Raw genomic sequence first — 11,329 nt, 5'->3', positions numbered from 1 at the left:
ATGTGGTAGCAGTAGGGGTGAAATAGTCCCCAGTATCCGATCGCAAGGACCGAAGGGGTAGGTTGGGCACCCAGATATGTCCGGCAGTATCCGGTCGCAAGGACCGAAGGGGTAGGTCGGGCACCCAGATATGCCTGGTAGTATATGTATGTTATGTGATTTCATGGTATGTGGTACAGTGGGGGAACTCACTAAGCTTCGTGCTTACAGTTTTCATTTTTGGTTTCAGGTACCTCTTCTTCGAAGGGGAAGGAGCCGGCGTGGTAGCGGTACATCACACACATGCTTTGTATTCCGCTTTATGAGATCTTCCTGGGGATTTGTACTCTGTCTCTATTACGTTTTATAAAAATGTTTTCCGGGCGTGCAATATCTTTGTGAAATGATATGAGCGTCGAACGTTTTATTTCTAATGTATGATGCTATGTGATATGTGTTATGTGGTAGCAGTAGGGGGTGAAATAGTCCCCAATATTCGGTCGTAAGGACCGAAAGGGTAGGTCGGGCACCCATATATGCCCGACAGTATCCGGTCGCAAGGACCGAAGGGGTAAGTCGGGCACTCAGATATGCCCGACAGTATATGTATGTTATGTGATTGTATGGTATGTGGTACAGTGGGGGAACTTACTAAGCTTCGTGCTTACATTTTTCATTTTTGGTTTCAGGTACCTCTTCTTCGAAGGGGAAGGAGCCGGCGCGATAGTGGTACATCACACACATGCTTTGTATTCCGCATTATGAGATCTTCTTGGGGATTTGTACTCTGACACTATTACGTTTTATAAAAATGTTTTCAGGATGTGCAATATCTTTGTGAGATGATATGAGTGTTGAACGTTTTATTTCTAATGTTTTGCTAAATATATGTTCTAAAAAAATGAAATTTTTGGTTCGTATTTTGGGATGTTACAAAAAAAAAACTATATTCTTTATGAGGTACCTAATTTTGTTTTAGGGCTTTCATGCTATGAGCACAAGTTCAATCAAATTCGGCTCTTTTGTTTCTTCCACAAAAATAATAGACAATCTTTTATAAATTCATTTTTAAAATCAATTATGATGTATATGAGCATAAATCACATTACCCTTATGTGCTATACACGGGTAATAGCTTTTTAAGTTTGAAATCACCATCGATATGGTTGACTAAAATATCGCCATCTCTAAGTCTCAAGCATAAGGTTAACACAATATCGTATGAGTTCTTTGATCTTTCTATCTTAAATGTATATAGTTCAATATTTTATGAATACGAGTATATCCATATAAAATATTGCACGTTTGTATTAACAGTAATAAACAAATAAACACACAAATAAATAAAGTCTCTGTTTCAATTCTACGCATATTTACTAAGTGAATTTGTCGTGAATATCTTGGTAAGCCTCCCCTCAAGTATAAAACCAAGTTAACGTGTGAACAAAAAAGTCAAAGGTCAAATTATCTGGAATGTTCTTCCATCCCACAACGATTTTATAATAAAGAATCAAGAAATTCAATCACAATTTCTCATCTTAAACAAGTGGAAAAACAAAGACTTTAATTCCACACCGATGTTTGAATAATAGGAGGCTTTGTCGTTCCTTCAAACCTATTGTAAATTTACATATTTGCCCTTAAAGATACCTGTTCCAAGTCATACGTGATGGCTAACCTCTTCGTATATAATTGATGCTCTGTTGACACAACTTGTCACAAACAATCATAGCAAATCACCACTCAAAAAACCTTCAATTTTCCAATTTTAGTGTCACTTTTTTCTTGTGTTCTTGAAAGAAAATATACAAAGTAAACGATGACTTGGTTAATCGGATTCAAAGGACCATCAGGATTCTCAGCTAAACACACAGCTGAAGATGTTACCGAAGGAGTTGATGGCAAGGGCTTAACTGCCATTGTTACAGGTTTATTTCTCTCTATTTCTCTACGCTTTTGTTGTTTACACTTTCTAGAAGTTTTAGATCGTTTTTCTTCAAGATTTCATATGGGTTTTTTGATTTGTCCATTAGAACACTCGTCAAGATATAAACTTTCGAAATCTTGAGTTTTTGAACTGTTTTAGTGGGTTTTAATCGACTTTGTTTGTATATGGGTGGGTTTATCTAACTGATTCTCAAATATTGTAGAAGTTGACTAATTTAGAAAATCAAAGCCATCAACTTTTACACCCGTTTCTTTGATTGATTCTTGACTCAAGAAATTACGTTTGTATTTGTGTGGAGAGGTGATCAGAACAAGATACAAGGAACAACAAATCATAAAATCTGGATCTGGGCTCTGTATAGTAGGGTCCAGTGGCTAAAAGACAACAAACAATTAACAACTCTTCATTTTGTCCATTTGCAAGAAAGTTTTCAAATAATTAGATATTTGAGAGATATTTTACACGTATTTATTATCTACATATATTTTTCTATATTGGGATATGACCTAATAAATAGTCGAACATCGTGGAATTAATTAGCGACAATATGGCCACCTCCAAAAGTTAACTTTGAAAGAAGACTTCAATGATCAATCTTGCTTATCTTTCTAGACAAAAATCGTAAAAACTCATGTCCTAGAAAAACTAGATAGTTATTCACCTATTTGTGGGTTTAAGCCAAAATCTATTAGATAATTATCTATAAACATTATAAATTTGTTATTTTAAAATATTTCCTTTTTCATGACAGGACCAACAAGTGGTATTGGTCTTGAAACTGCCCGCGTGCTAGCTTTGAGGGGCGTGCATGTAATAATGGCAGCTAGGAATGTGGAATCCGCTACAAAATGCAAGGAAAACATTATAAAAGGTTGCTCAAGTGCTACCATAGATGTTATGCAACTTGATGTTAGTTCACTTGAATCTGTAAGAATGTTTGCAAATGAGTACATTTCCAAGGGTCTACCCCTCAACATCCTCATGTAAGAAACACTTTATCATTTATCTTGTATTGATTAGAGCATCCTACTTTCATTTTTTTATATTACACTATGATTTTTTTTTAAATAAGTAAGAAGTCTAATGGGTTGTTTGTTGTTGTTGTTTGTAGTTGTAATGCAGGGGTGATGACTCCTCCATTTGGCCTTTCTAAAGATGGAATTGAGACTCAATTTGCAACAAACTATCTTGGTATGTATTGACTAATATTTTTTATGTTGTTTTTGTTGGAAAAAAAAAAAAAAAAACATTTTCCTTATGTAAGACTGTTTTTTTGTATGATCTTAGGGCATTTTCATTTGACCAATTTGTTGTTGGACACGATGAAAAGTACTGCTCAGAAATGTGGAATTGAAGGAAGGATAGTCATAGTTACATCAAAACTTCATGGTATGACTTACAAAGAGGGAATCAGGTTTGACAAGCTAAATGATGAAAAAAGGTACAAATCTATTTTTTACGTTAAGTGTTATTATGATAAATGATGTTTCAAGATATTTTAAAAAGGAAGAAAAATAAGAGGTAATCATAAGAAGTTAGAACTTAATAGGGAAATTCTCTTTTCTTCAAAGAAACACTCATGTATAGCTTAACAAATTACACAATATTGTCCATTGACAAAGTGTATTAAGTAAAAAAAAAAAAAAAAGGTATCAACACCATAGATCAAGAAAGGATCCATATAAATGAGATGGGGTTCATAAAAAATGGATAATTTTTTTGATTTGCTTATTTTTACCATTTTCAAGAATTTATGTGGTTGTGATACTAAAACATTCGTGTTCAACTTTTCAGCTATAGTAGTCTATCTGCTTATGGGCAATCAAAACTTGCTAACATTTTGCACGCTAAAGAGCTAGCAAGACGCCTCAAGGTAATTCTTTAGATAAATCATATTCATACTCCATATATATATATATATATATATATATATATATATATATATATATATATATATATATATATATATATATATATATATATATATATATATATATATATATATATATATATATATATTTAAGAAAGACACTTTTAGTACAATGTTGTGACAAGTGGTATGTTTGTTGTTGAGTGTAGGAAGAAGGTGCAAATGTAACTGCCAATGCATTGCATCCTGGAGTTATTGCAACCAATCTTTCACGTCACTCAACATTTTCAGGTAAAAGCTTTTCGATTTGGAGTGTTTAAAGATAAGATCTTTTTCTTGTTCATAATAATTTGATATTAACTTTACCTTGATATTTTCACGACAGCTTGCTTTTATGGAGTCTTCGGTATCTTTCAAAAGAATATCCCACAGGTTTGTTCTTTTGTTTCTTTGCATCTTTCACCATTTCTAGTAGGTGGGTCTCATGATATGATGTTAAGCTAGGATAATGTCCTGGTTTTTCTCAATGGATAATGTTAAGCTAGGTAAATGAAATCAACAAATGAATTTGAGCAAATTTATAGAAAAAAATAGATACAGAGAAAGTCTCTCTCTTCACTAACTTTTTTATGTATTAAGTCGTTAATTTTACATCAAGTGAAAAGGAAGCAACACCTAAGACTCACAAAGTACATATACTAGTGATTGACATTGTTATTTGAATTTGGTTTTAGGGAGCTTCAACAACGTGCTATGTGGCATTGAACCCAAAGGTGAAAGGGGTGAGTGGCGAGTATTTTGCAGGCAATAATGTGGATAAACCCAGCAGTCACGCTTGTGATGCTGAGCTAGCTAAGAAGCTATGGGAATGTGGTATGGAGTTGACGAGTTCTAAGTGATTCATGAGAGTTTAAAAGTTGATGTTGTGTTTGTAACATAATTTATGTTTTAATTCTTTTGTATGGTTTTTGCTTGTTAATATGGTGTACGATTTTACGATTGTTTTTTTTTTTTTTCATGTTTTTACAACGAGGTGTGGTGTGAGATTTTATTTATTTAACTAGTTGTAATATTGTATGTGAATTGTATACAAAATTGTTGGTTTTTTTCCTTCAATCTCGGTGATAGTGATTACGATTTAAGTATGAGGAACAAGTTATGATGCCATCGAATGATCGAATCATCGTCGAGCTCCTTGGCAACGATTTCTTTCTTTCATTATTTGCTTGAAATCAGAAAAATTATTCAAATGAAAACCTTCGATCTTCAAACAAAATTGTTGGTGAGATCATGTCTAAACCCTACAGCAAATTAATTATATCAATAACTCGGGTATTTTATTGTATTTTGATCCTATAACTGAACCAACTGTAAGATAATCGAAACGAAAACAACTTCAAATTTGACATGAGTGAATTCAACAAATTCCAAATATGTGTAAGGGTTTGTGTCTTCAATATCATGAATACCTAAATGTTCATCACTTTATATAATAGCTAGTAACAAAGTGTATCATAAAAACTAAAAGAAAAGATGCTAATGCACCTACAACCCAAAAGAATCTAGATGTTTAAAGTAACCCTCCCCAAAAAAAGGTCAAAGAAACATATCTCTAAAACTTAATAATAAAAACTTTCAACCGAGCTTTAGCATGGCCAACACCCAAAATACACTTGCACTATATCCCAAAATGGTTGAATCTAAACAAAAGACATACCTTAAGAAACCAAATCGACTACTATAAAAACAAGCCTAAATGCATAACAAGACATATATGCTTTAAATGACTTTTTGGCTAAATGTATTTCCAACAAATGCCTTACAGCCAATTACCTTTTGGTACCAAATGCTTGAAAAAACTATATGACCTTCAAACTATTCAACATAACCACCCCATGTGAATTTTCTTTAGAGTTATGTGGTAGTAAAATTTTTCAACATGCAAATCAAACCAAAAAGATTTCCAAGATGTGTGCATGTTTTCGTTCTTGAACTGAGTGACAAACACTAGCAATAATAAATTACAATTGTCAAGTGAAATACAATATGAACCACTTTAGAACTTATAATGACCTGAAAAAATGTGTCGACTTCAATACAATCGGTTTCCTAAGTTGAGAAACATCTCTAAAGATACACAATTATTCACCGATATCAATTTGGACCTTAGTTGTCTACAAATGATCAATGTTGAATATTTATCAAAAGCAAACAAAGAATACCAAATGTGTGTAAAAGGTAAATAAGTGTAAACACCCTATAAACATTTAGGATAATAAGAAAAGATCCTTAATGCAACAAATAAAGCTATGAAAGCATTAAATCTCTAATACCCTATTATCATGAAGATTGTCTAAATCACAATACGGCTTAAAAATTTACAAGCTCAAAGATTAACTCTCATACAAAACCCCTTCAAATGATCTCTGCACCAAAATTGAAACATCCCAAAAATACGGTCCAAAAATTTCGTTTTTAAATCATTATTAAAGCCCATGAATATCATCAACATATAAACATCATAAAACATGTATCTCAAAAATAGCATAACAATTGTCAAAGTATCAAAATATCATATCGAATATCAGAGTGAAATATCTCAGGCTAGAAAACTATGGTGTGTGTCATGCAATCATCCCGAGCCCTTCCCTTTATATGACAACCGTCAATTTCCGGTCAAGACAAAGTCAACCAAAGTCAACAAGTCAAACCGTTTGACTCAATTTGCCCGTGGGTACTAGAATTTACATTATGAAACTTCTACACAACTCTCTATTCTAATGAGAGATCATAAAGCAAAAAGTACGAACATCTAGATCTCCTTAACCTAAAACTGTGGTACGTGGCGAGCCAAACCGATAAAACAATGTTGCATACTCATCGGGAGTGTGTAAGATCCTTAAACAGGACTTAACAGGGTTTACAAACCATGCATTGCGATGCCGGACACTCACAATTGTCACACATCGAACCTCTCTCAATCGTTTTCACTCTATCTCTCTCTATGTCAAATCTCTCCCAAATCTCTCCAAGTATGTGAAATCTCTCTCAAATATCTCTCTGTATTAGAAATCTCTCCAAGAATGTCAAATCTCTCCTAAATCCCTCCAAGTATGTGAAATCTCTCTCAAATATCTCTCTGTATGAGAAATCTCTCCAAGAATGTCAAATCTCTCCCAAATCTCTCCAAGTATGTGAAATCTCTCTCAAATATCTCTCTGTATGAGAAATCTCTCCAAGAATGTCAAATCTCTCCCAAATCTCTCCAAGTATGTGAAAACTCTCGTAAATATCTCTTTGTATGAGAAATCTCTCCAAGAATGTCAAATCTCTCCCAAATCTCTCTAAGTGTGAGAAATCTCTCCTAAATCTCTCTCAAAAGTTTCCCATAACTTTTTAGAATCATTCGGGTCATTTCGACCCTTAACCGGGTCAAAAACGACTTAAAACGGGGTAAAAACGAGAAAACTGGACCTTAGGAACCGAAACCCTTCTTAAGGAGTCGAAGCTCCTTAAGGCCGAGACTAGGAACCGAAAATGCCCCACGACCGAACCGAGCCCCTGTAGCTGAGACCGAGTCTCGGTCTTTGTCGCCTCCTCTCTGTCGCTTCTCCTCTCTGTTCTCGCTCTCGCTCTCGGTCGCTTCTCACTCTTTGTCGCTTCTCGCTCTCGGTCGCTTCTCACTCTCTGTCGCTTCTCGCTCTCGGTCGCTTCTCACTCTCTGTCGCTTCTCGCTCTCGGTCGCTTCTTCACTCTCTGTTCCTCCCGCCTCTCTTCCACTCCCGGTCTCTATTCTCTCTTCTCTCCTCTCTGTCTCTTCTCTTCTCTCGGTCTCTCTTCTCCCCTCTCGGTTCCTTCTCTCCCTCTTCTCCCCTCTCGGTTTCTGCCCTCTCTCCTCTCGGTTTCAGCATCAGAAGGCCGAACCTCGGCCAAATTTCGGAAATTTGTCACTTTTAGCCCCTTTTTGATATTTTTAACATTTTAAGCCCGTTTTTCGTGATTTTAAAGCGGGATTTTCTCCAAAAATTATATTTTAACATAATAAACCCTAAATATTCATAATTTAAACATATTTTGATGAAAATCATTATCTAAATAATAAAGATCTAATGGGGGATTTATTTAAGGTGAAGTGTTGACTTTGCCTTAATTTATGTCACAAGCAACCACCCCACACCCACTCTATGACCAGCCATACCTTCCCACCTTACCTAGGTCTCTTCAATGTCCCTTACACTCAAATTACACTCATTCCCACGTTTTTAGAGCTGGAGCAAACATCCTCTCTCCTCATTTTCTCTCATTTGCTCTCATTTCACTAAGTATCAAACACCACTTTTCTCTCAAACTTTTTCTACACAAATTTCGAGATTCAAGGCTGATTTTCAAGTGTTCTTCCACTCTTAGTAAGTAAAATTCATCCTCCTTATGATTATTTCACTTCATTCTACTCAAATCATTGATTGCTTACACAAACTCCATAACTATGATGTTAGATTCTCGAAAATCTTCAAGGCATCTCCAAGTGTTCTTGAGTTAAACACTTCCATTCTTCAACAATCATCTACTGAAATCACTTAAGGTGAGTTCATACCCCTACATTTTCATGTTTTCTCAAGTTTTCAGGGGGGGGGGGGGGGGAATACAAGTTAAAACACCAAGAACATAACTAAATTTTTCTAACAGCCTTCATCAGAAAAGTTCAACTCCATTCACGGACTATTTTGGGCATCTTAAACATTTTTGTTTTCAAAACTGTACAAGGTGAACATAGTTCAAGTTTTTAGCTTTAAAATGACTACTTGCAAATCTCCATACGATTTTTCTACAATTTATGGTGATTTTAACAAAACTGCTTATCATTTCAAACAACAATCTGGACCAGTCTGTGATTATGGACTTTTTCACCCAAGTTGGAGGTCATTAAAAATCGTGATAGTAAACTAGACACATTTTGTGAACTCTCAGAATTTATGGATCTAGTTTTCGACTTCGTATGATTTTTCTATGATTTTTCCAAAACAGTGCAGAATGGCTAAAGTTAGCCAACAGCATGTAAATATCATAACACTTTGTAATATGTTGAGCAAAGTGTATAATCATAAGTTCTAATTATTGAATGTGTTTCCTTGTTAGTTTATCATCATGAACTGAAACTAAGTCATTCATAATAAATATTATTCATTCATTTTAGAACACGTATATTAAACTATAAAAAGTATAGTTTAATAAATTCATAACACTAATACATTTTCATAAAAGAGTTCATACATATTACAAACGTTTTAGATAAACTATAATAGGTATAGTTTTTGATACATCACACAACACACGCATACAGAAAGGGTACATTCATACAGAAAAGATTTGTATTCACACACATTTCACGTAAACTTGTTAACCTATATTGTGAGACATTCTCTCCCCGTACGTCCGAGTGCGGGATATAATTCCTGGTAGTTATAATCATAATCTCCTTGAGGGAGAACGTGATACTTGTATATAGATCTATATTGGGTTTGACACCCCACACCTTACTGCTAGCTACAGTGGGACCTGCAGGTCTACAGGTGACAAATGTCATTTCAGTTTTCGCGACGCCTGAGAAACGTCGTGGCAGGTTCACATAGTCATAGTATGATTATAGCGACTCACATAGGGATATAACAATCCATAAAGTTTACGGGATTTTATTTATAAAACCTGAATGAGTTTTATGTCGATTTAAAATCACTTTTTATCTCAATGAGTACAGATATTACTGTACACTTTTGGTTTTGGTAGTTATGACTACACATCATTTGAAACCACATTTATACCTTTAAGTATAGTCAATACTTGTTCTTTCTCGGTCCTCAGATTTAGGATTACATATATATAAAGTATTAACAAACATGCGAACATACGGAAATTTCATTTAATTCCAAACGCGTCCATGTCCATTTAAACTCATAACATCTTCTATTAGTAAGAAAGGTTTCTTATACATTTTGGTCTTCGGTCATAAGACTACATTACACGAATTTTAAAGAAAATATCATATTTTCTTGATACATATTCTAACGCTTTTACAAGGAAAACGGTTTACTTTTCTAACGAAATCTCTTATGAACTCACCAACCTTTGTGTTGACACTTTTCAAAACTACTTGTATTCTCAGGAATTCAGTGAAAACAGGAAATCAACAACGTTTTGAGGATGGGACGATAAATCTATTGGATTAGTGTCTAAGTCCATAACTATTTTGGTATGTACTTGACCTGATGGTGCATGGTCCTTTTGGGTTGCCTTCACCAAAGCAACTTGATTGGAGAAATGAATAAAGAGAGAGAGGATAATATGATTTATTAATATGTTATAAGAATAATATATTAAAGGAGAAATCATATTTGTTTAATTAATATTGGTCAATAATTAATTAAGAATTAGTTTTGTGATCAAATGTAATTAATTAAACTAGAGGGGCTGATTTGTAATTATGTGATAGTTACAAAATAAGGTAAGGATTATCTTATTTATATGGTGGACGAATTTAAGGTTGGAAAGCCTTAGAATTCGAGTATGATAAGGATTCAAGGATTATCTTATTGGTTGCTTAATGGATAATCAACTAGATAAGGATAATGACTAAAACCCTATCTCTACACCTATATAAACACCCCTAGGGCCATGAATTCGTGTATCCCTTCCCAAGAGGTCCTAGATACGAATTCTAACCTCTCACCTCTCTCTTTATACCTTCTCCATTTGCTTATGGTGTTTGTAAACCATTAGAGGAGTGACACTTGTGACTCTAAGCCTTCCAAAGTCATTACAAGGAGATTTGGGATTGTTATTGCTACATAACAATCAAGGTATGATCTTAAACCTAATTACATATTAATATGATTACTTGAATGCTAGAATTAGGGTTTATAGTCTTGGATTCAAAGCATGTACAATAGAGAAACCTAGATCCAAGCATTAGGGTTTGTATGAGCACATAAGATGTCTTATGACCAAAACCCATCAGTGGTATCAGAGCCTAGCTTGGTTTCAATTGTATTGATGCATTGTATAACTGGAAAATCGTTTTTTGGGCTTTATGGCTGAGGAACTCGGCGAGTACCACAGTGTACTCGGCGAGTAGACCTCAACTCGGCGAGTACAGTGTGGTACTCGGCGAGTTCGAGCGTCAGATAATGCTTATCTCGGGATTTCTTGCTGTTTTTGCATTTGGATAGTTACCTTATCATGTTAGATCAATATAAATCCGATTTTATGATATATATGACTATATTCTTGATCTAATTAAAGATAATTATCAATTAACAAGATAATTGTTTCCTTATAAGATAATTGATTAATTATTTTGAGTAAATTGATAAATTGTTTTGCAAGAAATCATTAAATAAATCAAATATGGATAATTATGTTAATTTAAAATTATTTGTTATTTGATCCTTGTTGTTATGAAAAGTTTCATATTTTCCCCTTTAGGTTTTATAGTTTAAATTTGAACCCAAAAGTTTTGAAGTTTTGAAATTTAAATA

The 11,329-nt window shown here is 34.1% G+C and overlaps 1 protein-coding gene across 1 annotated transcript; it reads left to right on the top strand.

The window, feature by feature from the left end:
- The first annotated feature begins 1,684 nt into the window (after positions 1-1,684).
- On the top strand, positions 1,685-4,913 carry LOC145000031 (short-chain dehydrogenase TIC 32, chloroplastic-like). Its single transcript, XM_078959176.1, has 8 exons — positions 1,685-1,907; positions 2,679-2,910; positions 3,039-3,118; positions 3,215-3,368; positions 3,722-3,800; positions 4,007-4,088; positions 4,183-4,229; positions 4,532-4,913. Exons 1-8 carry the CDS (start codon positions 1,799-1,801, stop codon positions 4,694-4,696), a joined length of 948 nt encoding a protein of 315 aa, XP_078815302.1. The 5' UTR covers positions 1,685-1,798; the 3' UTR covers positions 4,697-4,913.
- The last annotated feature ends 6,416 nt before the right edge of the window (positions 4,914-11,329 follow it).

The sequence above is a fragment of the Lactuca saligna genome, chromosome 6 (assembly GCF_052625555.1).
Source record: "Lactuca saligna cultivar CGN05327 chromosome 6, ASM5262555v1, whole genome shotgun sequence".
In the NCBI taxonomy this organism is placed as follows: domain Eukaryota; kingdom Viridiplantae; phylum Streptophyta; class Magnoliopsida; order Asterales; family Asteraceae; genus Lactuca; species Lactuca saligna.
This window is presented reverse-complemented; position numbering and strand designations above follow the sequence as displayed.

What these genes read in the sequence shown, in the direction of transcription:
- LOC145000031 (XM_078959176.1), top strand. Translation starts at nt 1,799, where the DNA reads ATGACTTGGTTAATCGGATTCAAAGGACCATCAGGATTCTCAGCTAAA. An exon ending in CTACCCCTCAACATCCTCAT is followed by an intron (nt 2,911 to 3,038) that starts GTAAGAAACACT and finishes TGTTGTTTGTAG; the next exon opens with TTGTAATGCAGGGGTGATGA. An exon ending in ACGTCACTCAACATTTTCAG is followed by an intron (nt 4,089 to 4,182) that starts GTAAAAGCTTTT and finishes TTTTCACGACAG; the next exon opens with CTTGCTTTTATGGAGTCTTC.